This window comes from Dasypus novemcinctus, chromosome 13 (genome assembly GCF_030445035.2).
Source record: "Dasypus novemcinctus isolate mDasNov1 chromosome 13, mDasNov1.1.hap2, whole genome shotgun sequence".
Taxonomy (NCBI): Eukaryota; Metazoa; Chordata; class Mammalia; order Cingulata; family Dasypodidae; genus Dasypus; species Dasypus novemcinctus.
The window spans coordinates 35,551,233-35,569,949 of record NC_080685.1 but is presented as its reverse complement, the minus strand read 5'-3'; the positions used below and the strand labels follow the sequence as shown (position 1 = coordinate 35,569,949).

At 45.5% G+C, this 18,717-nt stretch overlaps 2 protein-coding genes across 4 annotated transcripts in view; one reads left to right on the top strand and one right to left on the bottom strand.

Moving 5' to 3' along the window:
- The window catches only part of CADM3 (cell adhesion molecule 3), a 30,645-nt gene that overhangs the window by 2,623 nt on the left and 9,305 nt on the right, over positions 1-18,717 (bottom strand). For 2 of the 3 annotated variants that reach the window (XM_004474247.5, XM_071207495.1), the window contains 8 exons: positions 10,272-10,373; positions 8,112-8,252; positions 7,478-7,630; positions 6,643-6,780; positions 6,160-6,330; positions 3,765-3,855; positions 3,157-3,326; positions 548-673 (listed from right to left, as the gene is read on the bottom strand). In XM_004474247.5, the coding sequence (XP_004474304.1) occupies positions 548-673; positions 3,157-3,326; positions 3,765-3,855; positions 6,160-6,330; positions 6,643-6,780; positions 7,478-7,630; positions 8,112-8,252; positions 10,272-10,373 (1,092 nt within the window). The remainder of the gene's footprint in view (positions 1-547; positions 674-3,156; positions 3,327-3,764; positions 3,856-6,159; positions 6,331-6,642; positions 6,781-7,477; positions 7,631-8,111; positions 8,253-10,271; positions 10,374-18,717) is intronic. The other variant, XM_004474248.5, reaches the window with a different exon arrangement.
- AIM2 (absent in melanoma 2) overlaps positions 12,049-18,717 on the top strand; it is a 140,854-nt gene continuing 134,185 nt past the window's right edge. The window contains exon 1 of the mRNA XM_004474249.4: positions 12,049-12,125. The gene's annotated coding sequence lies outside the window, so the exon portion shown is untranslated. The remainder of the gene's footprint in view (positions 12,126-18,717) is intronic.

Genomic DNA, 18,717 nt, shown 5'->3' with positions numbered 1-18,717 from the left:
GTGGGCAAGATGTTTGAGATCGGCTAGCATTTGACCAACCTGTGCAGTCAGGCTTCTAGCCAGAAGTACTACCAAAAGGGGCTGGAGGGAGTTTTAGAGAAAGGCGTGTGAGAAGAGGGGGTAGGGTGGTGGTATGGATAAAGGAGGGAAGGTAAACAGCAGAGAGAAAAGCAAAGCACCGGTGTGGGGACAGGAGGTAAGGAGATCGAAGGAACTCAGGCTAAACAGAAAAAGAACTGCGAAACGGAGTAGAGATGCAGAGGTCCAGGGAGCTTTCTGCCTTATGGCAGGAGACCCGGGAGGCCAAGCAGCATGAGAGCTGCAGCTGAGTGGGAAGGTTTTTTTCCTTGGATTGTCACCAAGTGAGTTGCTTTACTGAGGGGTTTGTGGTGCTCAGTTACCGAAGGGTTGGCAGCATTATGTTTCTTTCTCAGACACTCCAAGAGGCGGAGGCTCTGAGGTCCCTCCCCGCCTACCCCCCCCCCCACTCCTCCCCAGTTCTCCGGATCCTCCCCAGTTCTCCGGATGACTCCCACTTGTCTCTGACCTTTGTGCCGGATCAGGTAGTGGCCAAGGAGGATGAGCAGGATGAGCAGCAGGAAGACGATGAAAGCCACAATCCCGCCGATGATGGCATGGTATGTGCTGGAGGATGAGAGCACCGGACTGGGGTCTGGAGGGAGTGGGGATTCACACAGTCAGATCTGCAAAGAACCCTTATCCCGCAGTGCTTTTGACTGTGATAGTTTTACATTGCAGAGAACGGACAATGGAGCGGCGTCATTCAAAATATGAGGATACGCCTTATTTTGTACTCCAGTTTCTTGCACAGTGCCTAGTTATTAATGGTTAAAACAAACTGATGCATGCATGTGCAAATACATCTTCTGATCACACCCAAGCCTCTAAGTTGAGTTCTTGACACTGAAGTTTGACTGTGGTCAAATGTCATCATTTTAATGCTTATCTTATCTTGTTCTCTTTTCTTTTCTTTTCTTTTTTCTTTTCTTTACTCAAATTTCTGGGTTTCCTTCACTAGCTGCCATGGCCTCTCAGCCTCCAGTCAGCTTGCTATTCTGAGATGGCTTCTCTCGGGGACTTTTCAGCCTATTTACCCACTGCTCTGAGATTGGGTAAGGAAGGAGCAATGAAAACATGATGGGCTCAAGGATTAAGCACTTTGACAGAACCTATAAGAGAGGATAGACAGCGGTCCCCTGGATAAAGTAAAGTGTTTGGCAGGGGAGTTTGGCATTCCATTAAACCCCCAATTCTCTAGCCTACTCCAATAGGAGATCTGGGACTCCACCTTTATTTTTCCACCATCCAAAGGTTTATATGAAGGACAAAGCCTAAACTGCTTGTTCCAGGGATGGCTCACGTCTTAGCCATCAGATTTAGAGAATTTAGCCACATTTACCAAAGACAGATTCCCACAGTATAGACTGGGCCAGGTGTGGCAAGTCCAGCACCAGCCACACTCAGAGACCCAGCGAGGTATACAAAATTATCATAGTCATAAATATAGCTCTCCCGCCCATGGGAGAGCTACTGCTTTTCTGTAGACTCAGCTTGAGTCTTGATGCCTCATTGAGTCCTTATATATGTTGCCTCTCCTACCTTATGTCTCCTCAAGCTTGACTGGGCCAGCGTTTTAGCTCCTTGCCTGTCTATGTTTCACTTGAAAAGAAAACATTTATGCTCTAGTTCCTTGTGCTTTGCTTAGGAGGAATGGAAGAATGGGTCTGGGGGCTCCATGATATTATGGGGTGGGTATGATGGTGCAATTTGGAGGAATCTGAGAGAGTTTACTCACTGTCCCTGGGAGATATGTGAGACACAGTCCACATGGAAAGTTAATCTTGGCTAATTATTCCAGAGGCCATGGAAATGGAAATTCCTTAGAAAATCACAGGTTCCCATGACCAGACAGACCTCTGGGGCATCACTCACAGGCACCTGTCTCTAGGTAGAACTAAACTTAATTTCAGTCCAGGCAGGCAGGGAGGAGTCAAGACTGCTTAGGATATTCCTGGAAGAAGATGCAACAACTGATTCTACCACCAGGGGTCAGTACTGGATGCAGATGAAGGCCAACCGCATCCTCTGGGTTTTTTACCACAGGACAGATGTTGATGAGCAAGGTACCAATCACAAGGGCACAGGGACTTTGGGGAGGTGTGGCTCCTTCTCTTAATGCCAACCACTGTCAGAGTTGGCCTGGAGAGGTTCAGGTAGAGTGACCAGACCTCAGTGCTTTGGAGTTGCTCCAGGAGTCCTACAATAGCCTCAATTGTTGTGCCGAGGCAGCCCCCACATGCTGAGGTCAGAATCACCAATTAAGAGAGTCTGGTTCCATGAACTCAGGCCTGTTAACCTTGGGAGGCCGGGCTGGTATCCCCCCACTACTTTAGTGACATTCCACGTAGGGGAGCCTCTGACATGCCCCTGACTAGTGCATTTTCCCTATTGGAAGAAGAGGCTTATGAGACGTTCTAGCAGGACCCCACTGCCTTTTGGATCTTTAAAAAATCCCTTGTCAACTCTTCACAAAGGAGACTCTGTGCTAGCCCATTACTTCTCCTGAAGCTAATTTTGTTATCACAGTTTTGGGAAGAACTTCAGAGAAGGAAAATCACCTAGTCCTCCTAGAAGATATGGCATCTGAGTAAAGATTCTGACTCGCAGCAGAGTTCAAGCTTATCTCTATTTTCAGCCTGGACCCAGAAGAGTGCGTCCAAGGTCTGCAGAAAAGGAAGTGACTGCAATCGTGTGCATCCCAAACCTAGTGCCGGGAGAAGCAGCTCTGAGAAGAGCCCACTAGAAAGGCAAATGCCTCTACACCTGCACTCGAGAGGTCTGGGGCCTCTAAACACAGCACTATTATTCTTATTGTAGGTGAGTGCAGGGGTTGGAGGACACTGTCACTTATGCCACACTGCTGAACAAAGGCAGAGGGGAGCCCACCCTTCTATTGATTTTTCCTTATTATACATTCCAGAGTGGACCTAGGGCCTAAGTCCCCAGGCCACCACTGGTGGGCTGTTTGTCCTTTACTCCACTCCCAGTCATGGTATAGAGATGAAATTGGGAAGTGGAATGGAAAGGAGAGGAGTGAGGGTAGATGCTGCAGTGAGGAGAACCGAGGAGGCTCACCGTTCACATTGAGCGTGTAGTAGGCCTTGTAGCTGCCCATGTTGCTGGTGGCTGTGCAGCCGTAGGTGCCGCTGTCGCTCTTGTTGAGAAGGGGGAAGATGAGGGCACTCTCCTGGGTTATCTTCAGGGGTGGCACGCTGCCCTCCTTCTCCCATAGGTACTGCTGGGGACTGTTGAGGTAGAGAAATCAGAAGTGTTCAGGAGAGAACAGGACTGGGAGCTAAAGGAAGGCAAGAAAAAACTGGAGCAGGGGAAATCAAGGAAAGTTTGACGAGGGCTCAAGAAGTTAGAGAGGCACAGAGGCTGAGCTGCTCAGAGCAAGGGGAGGGTGAAAGCTCAGCTTCATTTTGGGGAGGGTGGACATTTTCTAACTTGTATATTGCTGCAAATTGGTTCATGATGGGAACCCCAAGGGCTCAGCCAGGGAATGCACTCCCCACCACCATGCCTGCTGCCTTTGCAGGAGAAACAATCAGAGGATGGGCATTGTTAGACAGTGGCAGGGAAGAGGAAGGCTGGGACAGCACATTAGATAGGAAGCCTGCAAGTGAAGACAACACTCTGAGAGCTCCAAGGGGTATCAGGGTCTAGGAAGCTGATCTTCTTACACGGGGTTGCCGCGACCCTCACAGAGTAGCGACAACCTCTTGCCCTCCCGGGGAAGCACAGGATCTGTCCGAATCACTGCTGTCGGTGTGTCTGCGGAGAAGGAAATGGTGTCAATGCAAAACTCACCATACTGTTTAGGAGATCACCTACTCTCATATATATTTTGAAATCACTCAGTTATGCACTATGGTTTCTACCACAAATGCCTCAAGAGCCTAAGGAGCTTTTAACAAAGACCTTCCTCCCTTTACTTCCTGTGAACAAAGACTACTATTGCTACTGAATATGTGAGGGACTCATTGTGTTGCAACCTTGTAGTGATAGGATTCCGGAAGCTCTGTCCTCAGTGGGTACCCAAGGGGAGACTTAACAGAGACCTAAGAAAGGGGATAAGTGGTTTAACCATGCCTAGCAAAAAATGCTGAGCACATAGATGGGACTTAATACATATTTTTGACAGAACAAATAAGCCTGAGCTTGATCATTTACTGAGCTCAAAACCTATCAGGCCTCTCTGCTCTGCAAGGGAGCTTAGAATGGGAAACAACCCTTAAACACAGAATATTTTTAATGGTCAGTCCAAAACTGAAGTGAGGGCTTCGAAACAGGGAGAGATGGGGGTCATATTTTGGCTGCAAAAAGGCAGTGACACAGTATAGATGGGCTCCGTGAAAGAATAATAGCATCTGCCATTGATGCCAAAGGGCTGCTTAGGAAGCTAGGTCCAGATGGCCGCTTAGAACAATACTACCAGATGCTGGTTTAGAACAACAGATAAAGAGCACGAGCTTCCCCCAAGGAGAGAGCCAACCTTAACAATCAGTTAACGAAGGTGAAGGAGGTTCAGTTCAATGCAACAGGACAAAGAGAAACAGGCCAGGTGAGAGAATGGGTGTTCCGGGGCCCGACGGCCATAGAAACCTCTAGCATGGGCCTGGACTAGAGCATTTTTTTGACTGCGTGCTGATCACAGTTTGGCCAAAAGGGTCCCTGGAGAGTAATCGCCAGATGGTCTGGTACCTAACAGAGGAGGCTTTGTGGCTCAGACCAGGAGACAGAGACTAAGGCCAGGAGCCTGCCGCTCAGGAATAATAATTAGGGAAATAGCATAAAACAATATAGAACTTTGATGTTTCTTTCATATGTATTGTTTCATTTATCCTCACAGTAGTTCACTGAAGTAAACAAGCACCACAAAGAGATTAAATGCTTTGGCCAAAGTTAACACAGCTAATAATTTGGGGCAGTAGAGCTACAACCCAGGACGTCTGCCTCCACTGTACTTTTTGAACTTCTGAAAGAGACTGAGAGCCCACTAAGTGGAAAGTGATACCACCCCAAACCCGTCAGATGGTAGAGTTTTAATGAAGAGTCTAGCAACTGATTTAATAGCATTAAAATGAGGAAAAGCAATCAAGCTGGGTGTCCCATAAAAAAGAGATAAAGGGCTTTAGTCATTTTAGAAAAAAATGCCCAGACTTTCAATAAGTTAGGACAAGAGATGTGTTATTTTATAGCTCTTTATCTTCTGCCTTTGTACTTTGTTTTCCTTTTCCACTTAGATCCCCCACACACATACTCAGAAAAGTTCTTTTTTGAAAAAATCCAAATTTCCTCAGATGAGGAAGAAAAATTCCCATCCCTATTCAAGGCAGACTTCATGAGGGATGAGGATCCTGGGAAAGGTTAGGGATAGGGATAGTTGCCGTGGCCATTTTGGGTCATTACCCCCAGAAAAGTCATGGAGCTGGGTCAGATAGGTGAATTCTGTTAGAAGAAGGTCTGAGATTATTGATACCAGAGAAATTGTGCTTTCCTACCACCCATATTTTCTTGAAATCATGGAATGTCAGACCAGGAACAAAGCCTTAGTGATCCTCACATTTAGCCTACTCATTTAGCAAATAAAGAATCAGGCTCAGTGGCTGTAAAGCAATCTTCTTAACATCACACAGCTAGCAAGTGGAGTGCAGACTAGAACTTGTCTTCTGTCTGCTGATTTGCTACACTAGCCACTACAATTTAACACCTAGCTGCCTAACACTGGCCTAGTCCAGGCATTGATAAACTCAGCTCACGGGCCAAATCCTACCAGATGCACGCTTTTGTAAATAAAGTTTTATTGGAACACATCCATGCTCTTTTGTTTACATAATGTCTATGATTGCTTAACACAACAGCAGTGTTAAGTAATTGAGACAGCAACCCTATGATCTCAAGACCTAAATATTTACCAACTGGGTCCTTTACAGAAAAATGTTTGCCAAGCTCTGGGCTGGTCCTGCCGCCTCTCATTTCTTTGCATATTGCTTCATGTACAGTCACCCGTGCTTCCCTTTCCCCCAATGCCCACCTCATACTGGATCCCTTTTAAACCCCAAGCCCATGGCATACATAATACTTCAATGCGCTGTGAGGTGGATCTGTCGGCTCCCTGCAGAGATTCATGGTTCACAGAGCACACGACATTGGCCCCATCATCCTCCCGGGTAACCTGGAATGTCACTGAGCTGCTCACGGTGAAGGTTTTACCATTGGGATCTTCCTGTATCCGGGTTGGTTCTCCTAGAGCACAGACACAGAAACATACACACACAGAGACAGAGTGAGCCCAAACATACATAGTGTGGGCCCCAATGTAGACATACAGATGGTGACGCTCAACTCAAACTTAGAAAGTTGTGAAATGGATATGTACACACAGAGAGAATATGGGCCCTAGCGCACACACAAGTATACACAAAATATCTGTCACTCTCTTTCTCCTGCTCTGCATTACGCCATGCCTTATGTGCACATACACAGACATATATTTCTCTCTGTCTCTATGCTTCCTCCCCTCCCCCCGTCCCTTTCTGTAATCCCCGGACTACTGACCGTGGAGTTCTTGGTCACCCTTCCTCCAGCTGAGCTTGGCTGCAGGTTTGCTCCCAGATGACTGACAGTTTAGGGTGGTTGTCTCTTTTTCCCGTAATGATGACTTGTATCCAGAGATTATGGGCTTCTGCGGAATTCCTGCCATGGATAGGGGATGGCCAGGATAGGAAGGAGAGGCACCATGAGGTCATACCTTAAGCTCTCCCTGCTAAGAAGACATCCTGCAGGTCAGGATACCTGGGTTCTACTTTGCTTTTAGATGGGTGGGAGAAAACTAGGAAAAAAAATCTTTCTCTTTGTATCTTCTCCTTAAGGCCCATGAGGGAAGACCTGGGGAAGGCATGTACTAGGAAGACATACCATACCTGGAACAGGTGGCAATGCCCAACGCCCCATTGCACAATTGGGGGCCACAGAAATAGTGTGAGGCTCAGGGAAGCAAAGAATGAAATTGAAATATAGGGTGAAGATGACAGCATGTAAGCAACAGAGATAACTTGTTATGGAAATTATTAATTAGACATGCATGCACATCTCATAGTTCCTTCACAGAATTCTTGAGAGGTAGATGAACTAGACATGATCATCCTTCTTTTAGGAGCCAGGAAATTCAAGGTCAAAGAGAGTAAGACATTTTTAAAATAAAACAGTAGAGGAGAGGAGGAAGGGTTAGAACCCAGTGTCCTTTGCATTTTATCCCATTGCAAGGAAACAGGTTGAACATCGCCAGAAAGCTTGGAGACGTGCCTGGCTGCAGGCTGCTTCAGGAGCCAACCTAGAGAGTCATGTTTGCAAGGCAGCATGCTGCAGAGACACTGGGGTTTGGGAGCCTCACCGAGCACAGTGACGAGGGACTTGGCAGTTCGCACAGGCATGGTGAAGATTGAGCAGGTGTACTCGCCCTCGTCTGCCAGAGCCACATTGCTGATGCTGATGCTGAGCTCGTGGGGAGTAGACCGAACCAGCTGGATCCGATTATCTCGAAGGGCTGGGGGTAAGAGGGAGAATTGGAAGCCAGGCTTTTATAGCACTTTTTATGTTCACCTTCTATTTCCAGGCCTGCTCCTTGGCCTGCCCTAGTGTGGTAGGACTGGGAGGAGAGGGAAGCTGGCCTTGAATGTGAGCAATCTTTAGGTCATTCAGTCACTTTTCTGGCCCATTAGGCACAGTGGCCTAATATATTAGGAGAAGTAGGATGGGTCTTGTGGGCTTCTTTGTGAGATACCTAGGCCAGCACTGATATCAACTTGGCCTGAGAAGTCACTCCAGGACCCTATAATCCCACGTGTGGCCTAGAACTGTAATACTGACATTTCTCTGGAACCATTTGAAGAGACTATGGTTTGTTACTTCCTTAAACAACACATCTCCACATTTCCCAGCCTCTGGATCACAGGCATATCTCTCTTGGGCTCCACAGATCCCTTCGTGAGCCTGTGGTTCCCAAAGAGATAACACATGGGGCATACCTCTCTTTTCCCCAAAGTAGAGAGTCTGCTGGGCAGGGTTAGACCACTGCAGGGATGAGTCTTCATGGTCTTTCACTTGGCACTTGAGCACCACGGTGCCACCAGCCACCACGGTTTCATCAGATGTCCAAGGCTGACTGTCTGCAGAAGGAGAGTAGGGTCCGTTCATGAGGAATCCCTACCACCTCCACCCATTTCTGGGCCAATGTCTACTTCACCTAATTCAGACCCTCTAAGACCCAAGACTCTGTGTACTCTTAAGGCTTCTTGGAGAAACAGAGGTGGTGATGGGGCGGGGGAGACCTTATTTCTTCTGGCTTTGAATATACAGAAAACATATATTTACTTGAAAGTTTGCTGAATGAACCGAAAGGGCCACATACAGAGGAATAAGGGTGCCCCAAATCTGCATATACCACTGCATATGTATCTTTTCGGATAGGGTTCTACCATTCACCTTTGAAAACACACATACAAATCTGTCACTCTATGTTTTGCCTTCCTGCCACCACCTGCATGTAAGAGCAAGAACAGGAGAAGTGGTTGTGACTAATAATCCTGAAAGTCAAAAGGGGAAGAGACCAAACCAGTTCTCTCACTTTACGTTCATTTACACAATGTATAGCTGATAAAACTGTAAAACAAACAAAAATAAGTAAATAAAAACAGAAACATGTTGACAAAGACTTTTCAATTCTTCCAGTAATACCTTCCCTTCAGACACCAACTCCCTTCACATATTTGTTTCAGTATCAGTACCACCCACCTCCCAACACACAGACCCAAATCATCAACCTGATACTCTTTTTAAGGGTAAAGGATTAGGGATTTTCCCTTCAATGTGATGCAAATATATTTTCCTCTCTCCTTAGTCAACTAAAGAAACGGTCTCATAAGATATCTTATGGGTGTGCCATTTGAATCCCAAGCAAACTTCTGGCAGGCCTTGCTGTAAGCCCTTCAGACATGGTAACATGTGCTTCCTCTGCCCAACATTTTTCCATATTCCCCATTCCATGGATGTCTGATTCCCCATATTGATTCCCTAGTCTTCAGAACTAATTTTTTGTGACCCAGAAAGCTCTACAGAACTAGCAAAACAAAAAAAACAAAACAAAAGAAAAACAAAACAAAACATAAAAAACTTCCAGCTCTGATTCTGAAACACCCACAAAATTTGTTCTACAGCACTAAATTATTTAACCAGTATTGTTTATTTCTGAACTGAAAACCAAGAGAACAACCTCCTATACTCCTCTTATTGAACACTTTAAAAACAACCCCTGGGTCCCTCCAGTGCTGACTGCATCCTATCCTGTCTGCCTATTCCTTTCTTTCTTGGTCACCAGAACGCCATTTCCGAGAAATATACAATGAGCATTGCTAGCAGAGAAGAGGCTGAAGAGTGAGTGGCATGTGCTGGAATAGATACCAAGTATCAACGGTTCATTCAGGATTGTCTCCAATCACCTAGCTAGAGTGTTTTGAATCATAAAATTCAGAACTGAGGGGGTCTCAGGGATCATGTAATCCAATTTCCTCATTTTAAAGGTGTAGACAATGAGGCAATGGAGGTGAAATGATTGCCTATGATCATTCTGCTTCAGCAATTCTAGTCAGGTCTAGAACTTAGTTCTGGTGGCTCTGAATGCAGTGTTCTTTTCATTAGAATACTTCTCAAGCAACTGACTAACATGAGAATTCAAGCTGTGATTTTTGAGATTAATGTGCCAGTGACTGAGCTGGCTGAATACATTTGGAAGTGGTATAGTCCACAAAACATTTGGGAAACTTTTCATTTACTGCTAGCCATACTCCAATTTTTGACTAATGATCCCTTTGTCCCAGATTCCCTTTGAAGAATTCTACCTTGATGTGTCTTTCCTGTTTCTTCTGAGTAATACACTCCCCTGGAATCATTTTATTTTTGGAAAGAGGTAGAGGGGGTACAGAGGTCTCTGGACTGGAGTAAGGGATGATGGAGTAGGTGCAAGAGAAGTTGGTGGTGTAGAATTAAGAAATAAAATATCAAATGGGAAGGAGAAAGTTGTGTGGTAATGAGGGGAGTGAGAACATAAGGTGGAGGCAGCATGAGTGAGAGATGATGAGAATGGGTGAGGGAACTGAGGGACACTGAGATGAGGGGGCCTGAAGTCTCACCTTGACTGGCCAGCATGTCGGGACTGCTCCAGACTGTGGAGCTGAGGGCCTCGTCCAGTGGAGCCAGAGTTCCCAGCTCCATATCCTGCTCCTGCCAGTAGCCTGGGGAGAGAATCTCCATCAAGGATGAACCCTACATATATACTGCTACAGTTTGAGGTCTGTACTTCTATTGTTGAGGGTAGGGGAGAGGCGAGGTGCTTAAGAAAAGAAGATTCATCAGGATACCTAAGAGAAGGCGGGTTTCTCAAAAAGGGGAGAAATTAACTAGAGTCCTGAAAAAGGAAGTGAACTTCTCCTGTGAAGGAGTGAATTAAAGAAGGATGCTAAGTTTTATCTGTGTATCATATAACGGTAAAGCCAAAAGAGATCTTAGAGATCATCTGGTCCAATTATCCCTCTTCACGGATGAGGAAATGAAGTCCATAAAGACTAAAAGTGACTTGACGAAGGTCACTACAGAAAAATGTAAGAGAACCAAAGATTTTTCACTCCTTATCCAGGATTCTTTCTTCTACAACCTAGTAGTCATTAAAATAGTCACAGGTTTAATAATTATGAAATACTTTCATATTTAATCCTTGTAATAAACTTGTGACGTAACTAGGCTGGCATTATCACTCCTATTTTGCAGAGTGGAAACATAATGAAGTGACTTGCCCAAGGCCATGCAAGTAGAAGAACTGAAAATCAGCTGCCTGATTCCAAGCCCAAGCTCTCTTTGTTACAAGGTGAGACCACCACCCCCGCCATCAGTTGAAAAAAGTGATCATTGTTAGGGCAGAAAATTGCCCCAGACTTCCCGTAACAGATGATTATCTTCTAATGGGTACACAAATTCTTAAAGTCTCCCTACTCCACTCCCAGTCCGCGGCCCTCCGTTTCTGTCACTGATTCTGCACTCTTTTCTGGCTCACATCCAGGGCCTCATCACCACCTCTCCTCTCTCAAGGTAGCCCAAACCCTTCCGTTAAGGACCGCGGCTGTAAGGGCGGAGGGACAAAGAAACCAGCCAAGCCCCATCCTTTCGGGAGCTCCCGCCGTAGGGCGCAGGAGGAGCCAATCACTTGCGCCAAATCCAGTGAGGTCACCGGCTGCTGAGCAGAGCAGGGAGCTGCGGGGCCTCCGGGGCCCTGGAGTTCCCCGAGAACCTGGCAAATCTTCCCAGCGCACTCGAGAGGCAGCCGGGGAAGGGAGAGAAGGGATCGCTGGGGCCCAGAGAGGGTGGCGCGGGGATGTGGAGGCCCCGGGCGGAAGTGAGACTGAAAAGAGAAGTGGGACCTGGGCTCAGGTCGGCGGAGAAGAAAGGGCTTGAGAGAGAACTGTTTATCCGAAGAAAAGAGAAGCGGGACGGGGGGGCGGGGGAAGGCTGAGTGAAGGGACCTAGGGGAAGGGAGAGAGGAGTGCTTGAGAGTATGTCGGGGGTGTGGGTGGGGCCTGGGGAGGGGTGGGAATGGGGAAGAGAGAGATCCGGTCGGCCTGGAAGGAGGCTCTTTAGAGATGGCTTCAGATGTTCACCGGCCTCCTGAGACAGCTCCCCGCTCTCCACTGTTCCTCACCACCATCATCCAGGAGATCTGAGAAACTACTCTGTTCCCAAGCGGGAGAAGTGCTAATTCCCAAATATGGAGAGGGAGAAAAGCAGAGAAAACAGAAAAACCTAACAGGTAGTGAAAAGTAGGCAGGGAAAGGGCCGGAGAAAGTGCTGATGCAGCGAGACAAGAAGGATGAGGCTAAGGAAAGGGCTAGGGCCGGAAAAGGGCTTCCAAATCCAGCAGAAGCTTTTCCGGGGCGCCGAGAGTCCTCATCCTGCTGCTTTCTATGAACTTCAAAGATGGAACCCACCTGAGTTTGGTGAGTGTTTCATATAATTTTCCAGGTTTGTGTGTTTCTGTCTCAGCATACTGTAGGAAGCCACATATTGTGCTAAGGTGTGGGATGGTGGAGGGATGGGAAGGAAGCAGCCAGAGGGGTCAGTGCACAAAGCAAGCACTAAACACGCATCTGCTCCATCGGAGGGAGTGTCTGTCCTGTCCCTTGGTATAGAACTTCAGCTGACTGAACGAATTTTCCACCATGATTGCATTTACTCTCAAAACCAAGCTTAAGATGTAGGCAGCCAGATAAGTATAATCGATTTTAGAAATGTGGCTCAGAGAGGTTCAATGACTTACCTAAATGCACACAAATAGCATGCTTCTCAAGAACAAGCTTCCCCTCTCTGGTGGTGCTCTCAAAGCTTTTTTCAACAGCTTCTACTTCTGATACCATTTCAGCACACTGCATTTTAATTATTTGTATAGTTAACATTCTCTTCATCTAAACTAGGAGCTGGTTAAGAGCAGGGGCCTTAACTTATTCACCTTTGTATCCTTTGCACTTAGCCCACAGTGGGCTCTCAATACCTTTAATTAGTTCTGGTAATTCATTCCACCACGATTGGCATTATGCTGTGTATATTCTTAATCAGGCAGAGCATCTATTCTGTCCAACAGCATGGATTTGGTCTGTGTCTTTTTCTGCATCCTCCTCAGTTGCTTTTCTCTGTGCTTATGTCCTTTTTATCCCTCTCCATTCCTGTATTTCACTGGCATTTTTTTTTTCCTGCTAAGATGAATACGTGACATGGTGGTATAGGTCAATCAAACCAAATTGAATTGTTTAGAAGAAGAAACTGATAACTAAACAAATGACTTCCAATGCATGATGTATTTGGAATATGCCGGATATATTGCATCTGTAGGTTTATGGGAACTCAGGCTGATAGCAAGGTTTTAAGAACCTGATTAAGTGGTGGTTGTTCCCCCCTCCCCGGGGTAACATTTCTCCCTCTCATTCTGAAAAGTGTTCATGATCTCATATCTCCTCTTGAAAACTATCTGTTAGTATGCCTGAAAAGTTTCCTTGCTGTTTTTATAAAATTGTAAACCTGTAATGATAAATTCTGAATGGTCACTCTCCTGGGGGAAGATAAGTGATTATAATGCTATCAACAGAAACGTGGATAAGTGGCAGAAATCATAACCCGTGTTGTGAAAGGCTTGTGCCTTCTTTGGGTTAGAGCATGCCAGTCATTTATGATTTCAGCATAAATTCCGTCAATGAATTCAGACAGGAAAAGAAAACTTACGAGTACACTGAAAAGGCAGTGCACACTTTGAAGTGGAAATAGTAAAAATTCGACTCAGGGTTGTTGGAAGGAGCTGCTGCCACATAGGCTAGACAGCGAGACCACGTGACCCTTAGTGAGGGAGGCCCAGGCTGCACACGTTGAGCAGCAGACGAAGAGGGCTCGGCTCCTATCGCTCTATCGCTTCCCTGCTTGGAGACCTTCACTGACTCCCCACTGTCTTCTGATAAAATCCAGATATGTTAGCATGGCCCCAAAGGTCCTCTGCAGTGTGATGCCAAGCTGCCTTTCAGCTTTGTCTTTTCTCTGCTTCTCTCATTCCAAACCCCAGACATATGAAGCTATTCAGCATTCTCTCTAAAAACCTTTGCTTTTCTGCATCTGTCCCTTTCCAGCAATAACTTTGTTTAGAATACCCTTTACCCATATTCACAGCTCTAAACCGTTTATCCTGAAAGCCTAGTTTATGTGGCACCTCTTCCAAGAAGGCTTCCCTGCTTGTCCCAGATGGAAGTAGTCTCTCATTTCCTTGAGTTACATTTATCTACATTTTTTAAAAATGATGCATCACTCTCTACTTTGTATTACAAATTTGGTTTCCCTCATTATAAAGTTTCTTCAGGTAAGGTTGATACCTGATACACCTTTGTATCTAATCCCGGCCCTAACACAGCTTATTATGCACAGAGGTGTTTATCAAATATTCATTTAATAAGATAATCAAAGGCGTTGAATATCTTCTAGTGTGAGAATTAGTTGCAAAATCTGCCAGGCAGAGGAAGTAGCAAACTAAATAGTATAGGAAGAAATAAGCCAAGGGCAGACCATCCAGCAGCTGAGGCTCTAGAAACCTCAGGAAGGGAATTGATATTTATTGAGCACCTTCTATGTGTCACAATCCAAGTTAGGTTCTCTATATTCATTATTCCCATACATCCCTTTTAATAGGTATTATTATGCACATGTTGAAGATGAGTTAAGGCCCAGAAAAGTTAAATAACTCATCCATATGGTACATCTAATAAGTGTTGGGATTGAACAGGCTTTAAACTCAGGTTTTTCTGACTACAGAGTCCAGGCTTTCTCCACATCATTGCTATATTGCTTTCTTCTGCAGAAGTATGTAGTGTGTGTGGTGTTTGGAAGAGCATAGGGGAAAAAATTCCTTCTTACATTCATGGCCACTTTTGAGCTGCTTCTTGCTGACTAAAGGTAGTCTATTTAAATAATATTCACAACACTCACTAGCAATATGATAAAAATAAAAATGCAGCAAGTTGGAAATGGGTGGTGGTGGTGCTGCTATGACTTGAACCCACTGAAGTATATCTTTAATTGAATTTCTTAATATATTTTTATCTCTAGGGCTCTTTCCTGCACCCCTAAGCACCTTACAGTGTGGGACTCTTAATTAACCAAGCAACAAACAGGCCTTGTTAAAACAAATAAAATTCCCACACATTTTCATAGCACTCTAGCACCCAGGCTAAAAGTGAAAAGATTATCTTCTCCTTTGCCTTCTATTGCTTTAGGGATTTCTTAATTCTTGGTTTATTTACCAGTGAGTTCTAGTATCTTTAGGATTCCCAGCATTTCAGAGGACAAAGTATTCCTTTCACCCACTGATTTCTTTCTGATTGTTCAGATTAAGAGTGGCAGAAGTGGGAATTGGAGACTCGCTAATGTGCCTCTTTAAAACATACACTGGTGCTCATGATTGAGTTTTTCACTCATTGCCCAGGACCTCACACATAGTAAGTGCTCAATAAATATTTATTGAATAAATAAATGAGTGACTCAAACAAATAAAAATGTATTATGTCTCCAATTTAAGTGTCTCTAGGAGGACATCTATAAGAGCATGCCAATAAAACCCCTGATTCCCTGGTTTATAGATCTTCCCTGCCCTGTTTTGGGGACCTACATAAAATAGGCCTTGGGGCCATTAGCAGGGTCACAGATGAACCTTTGGGAGGATGGGAAAAGGGAACAGAATTTTTGTATAACCACTGCTGGCCTAGCCAGGGCTTGGGTTCAGAGCCCTACTTCGCTGCCTATTGAGAAAACCTGCTCTCTGAGTAGGAGTTGATGATGATGATGATGATGGTGATGATGATGATTCAGCATTTCTCTAACTCCACAGTTAAAAATATGCTTCATGCAGCCTACTTGTTATTCCTCACGACTTCCATGACAGGTGGGTGGAGGAGTGTTATCTCCAAGGGAAAACACACTGGGGGCTGTGGCCCAGAATACTGAAAGGACCCACTTTTAGAATGGTGTACCCACACCCATTGCTGGGCTCCCTGACCAAATGATCCGACCCTAAAACTTATGTATATCTCGATCACACACAGAAGGGAATGGCCATGACAAAACCAGGGTTAGACCTCAGGCCCTGGAGCTTTTCTTCATGGTCAGAGCTGCATTTTTCTTTGACAGTGAAAAGTCCTGTTCTGGAATTGGAGGAAAACAGACCAATCCCATGTGAGTCTTAATTTAGGAGATTACTCCAAAATTTTGGAGCAGTGCTTTGGCCTCAGAGGCTTTAGAGCACAACACCCTGATTTGATAGGACTCTGTTTACACTAAACTTCCTAGAAGTGTTATGTCAATTCTACTGCAGTCACCATGTCCTTTCCTAATAGGTTGAGGGCCTGGGAGTAAAAATATTCCCTTACTTCCTGCCCTCCGTCCCTTTCCAACTTTGCCCTCCCCTAAATTCCCAATTCCCTAATATCTCAGCTCTTTCAGTGCAGCCATACAAAAGCTGGGTCCATAAGAAGTGGGAGTTCTCCTGTCCTCTGGGATGCCCTGTTTTTTTCAGGTTTATTTCCTTCTCTTTCTGTTGCTCCTCAGGGATAGGCCTCTGTCCTCTCCCACACAGCAGGATCTCCTAAGATTCTCCTTCCTTGAGCTCAGACGTGTTCCTGTGCACTTTCACTTCGGAACTTGGGAGCTCAGTCTTGCTCCAGCTGCCTGCCTCCCTGATCTAAGCCTCTCTCTGCCCGGCTTCCCCACACTCCAGTCTTCCTTCTGGCTGGGCTACTGAGAGACCTTACTCTTCCTTGTTCCCTTTCTCCTTTATTTTCTGTCACTGTCTGCTTTTTCCTCTGGGAGGCTTGTTTATCTACTTCCCTCTGGCTCCCAGCAGCCTCTTGGGTTCGAAGTCACTACTTTCTCTTGGCTTTGCTTTATTCCCTAGGAGGCATGTGAGTATAAGTGAAAATAAGTGGTAAATACTGGAGGGAACAAAATCTTCACTGTAAGACGTTCCTAACACGCTGATTAACCCCTTTGCTTGGTAAGGCCTGGCCAAGGGGCCAAGATTTATAGAGCCAGGAATCCTATGCTATTTGATGATCCAGGAGATTTAGGTTTGGACGGGGCCTGTACCCAGCCTGAGCTCAAAGCGGTTCATTATTGCTCATTGGCAGGCACCTTTGGGTTCCGTCCTAAGCAGGTTGTTGGAATGGATGGCTCTTGTTTCCTGATTTGGAGTGAAGTGTGGCTAGCCTCTCTCCAAGCTGAATGAAGGAGAGGGGCTCTTTGAGGAGTTGCCCAGCTTGCCTGTGTGGGGGTTAAAATGAAAAGCTTATCTTGGGGTCGGCCCTCTCCCACTGAAAAATAAAAAGTTATTCTAAATGTTTTTCCATATCCAAGGGTATTGAACTCTAAGATATCATGAATGAATATATTTTATATATTTCCTAAAACCCTGGAATCAGTTTGCATGTCTGGTCATTTTCTCCTGACCTCTGATGGCTAGAAGTGGTTATTCCTAAAACCATTTTCCCACCATATAGAAAATGGAGCCAGTATACTTCTACTGCTGAATTTGTATAATTTTTCTTATTTTTTAAAATTACACCTCAATCTGACCAAAATGTTTCTTCCCTTCTATAAGTCTTAGAAACATAGACTAAATAGCATCTAGTCCAGTGCTCTCATTTTAAAGATGTGGAACCAAGGCCCAGAGAGGTTCAGGAACTTGAGCACAGACACACAGGTAGGTAGGAGTAGATCTGTGTTTATAACCCTGGTCTCCTGATGTCACTGTCATTTTCTAACAGCCTTTGTCAGGGGTTAAGTGACCATTCAGTGGGGTTTCACATCCAGTGACATCCAGCCTTCCCACTCCCTATCTTACAGGACCCTAGACTTCAAGGGAGGTAACTCTACTAAATGCCAGGTAAGTTGAAGAAGCTGGCATGGGATAAGAGGGGAATCCCTGAAAGAACAATTAAGGCCACTGGGATCATAGGAAACTGAGACACAAAGAATGCATCTTCACAGATTTCAGAGCCTTACCACCAGTTTCCAGTTTCCACAAAAGAGGAGGCCAAAGGGCAGAAGACACTGCCATGCCTGTAGGAGCTAAAAGGATAGGTCCAGTGTGCATGCGCTGGAACCTGCATGGTGGAGAGCTGTAGGAATGCCGACCAGATTGTGAAGTGGGAGAGCGGGACTAGAAGAGAAGAGATCACAAAGCAGAGGAGAATGTCCTATTCTTGAGCTAGAGAAAGAAAAAACCTGGAGGCAGAAGTGGGCTTGTGGTAGGTTGCGAGGGCCCCTCAGAGACTTAGTTAAGATTCCAAGGAGCAGAGACTGGTAAGTGGGTGGCAGAGAAGGAGGTGGGGACAGCTGTTGCTTTGATTTGCTATTGAGTCAGTGTTCTCAGTGCATTAGCACTGGGAGGGAGCCCTGGGCTGGCCCCCAACAAAAACAAGTCCCTTGGTAGCCAATACTGAGTTGTCCTAAAGAGAACTATGGTTGGAAGACAAAAAGGAAGGGAAACTGCCCTCAAAGGAGCCCCTTCCTGGCTTTAGGTCTTTTCTTTAGGACTGGATTATGTGCTCTAATCAATCTATAGTATTCTGCACTAAACGGCTCGGAGATGGGATAAGGCAGAGCACTGGGGATGGCTCTTTCAAAGAACTTCAGGGAAAATTGGTTCTGTACAGGGGTTTGACCCTCGTTGGTTGTTTCTTGAGTAGGTTCATAAAGGCAGGGATAAAATCACTTCATTTCAGAAATGTCCATTAACCTCATCTCCTCATTCCCAACTAACCATGCTCACATACTTCAGAAAGCAGGACAGGTATGACTTGAGATCTGCTGGCAAATGCAATAGAGAATCAAGTGGCCAAACTTTGTCTTAACTCTTAGATGTCCCCTCCACTGAGTGGAGGAGTTTCACCCTCTTTCCTTGCATTTATCCTAGTACTGTCATATGTATGTAATAGTGCTAGGGAAGAAAATCTCCCATCTTAGGAAAGTGCATGGGGTAATGAAACATATCAGAGTCAGTGTAGG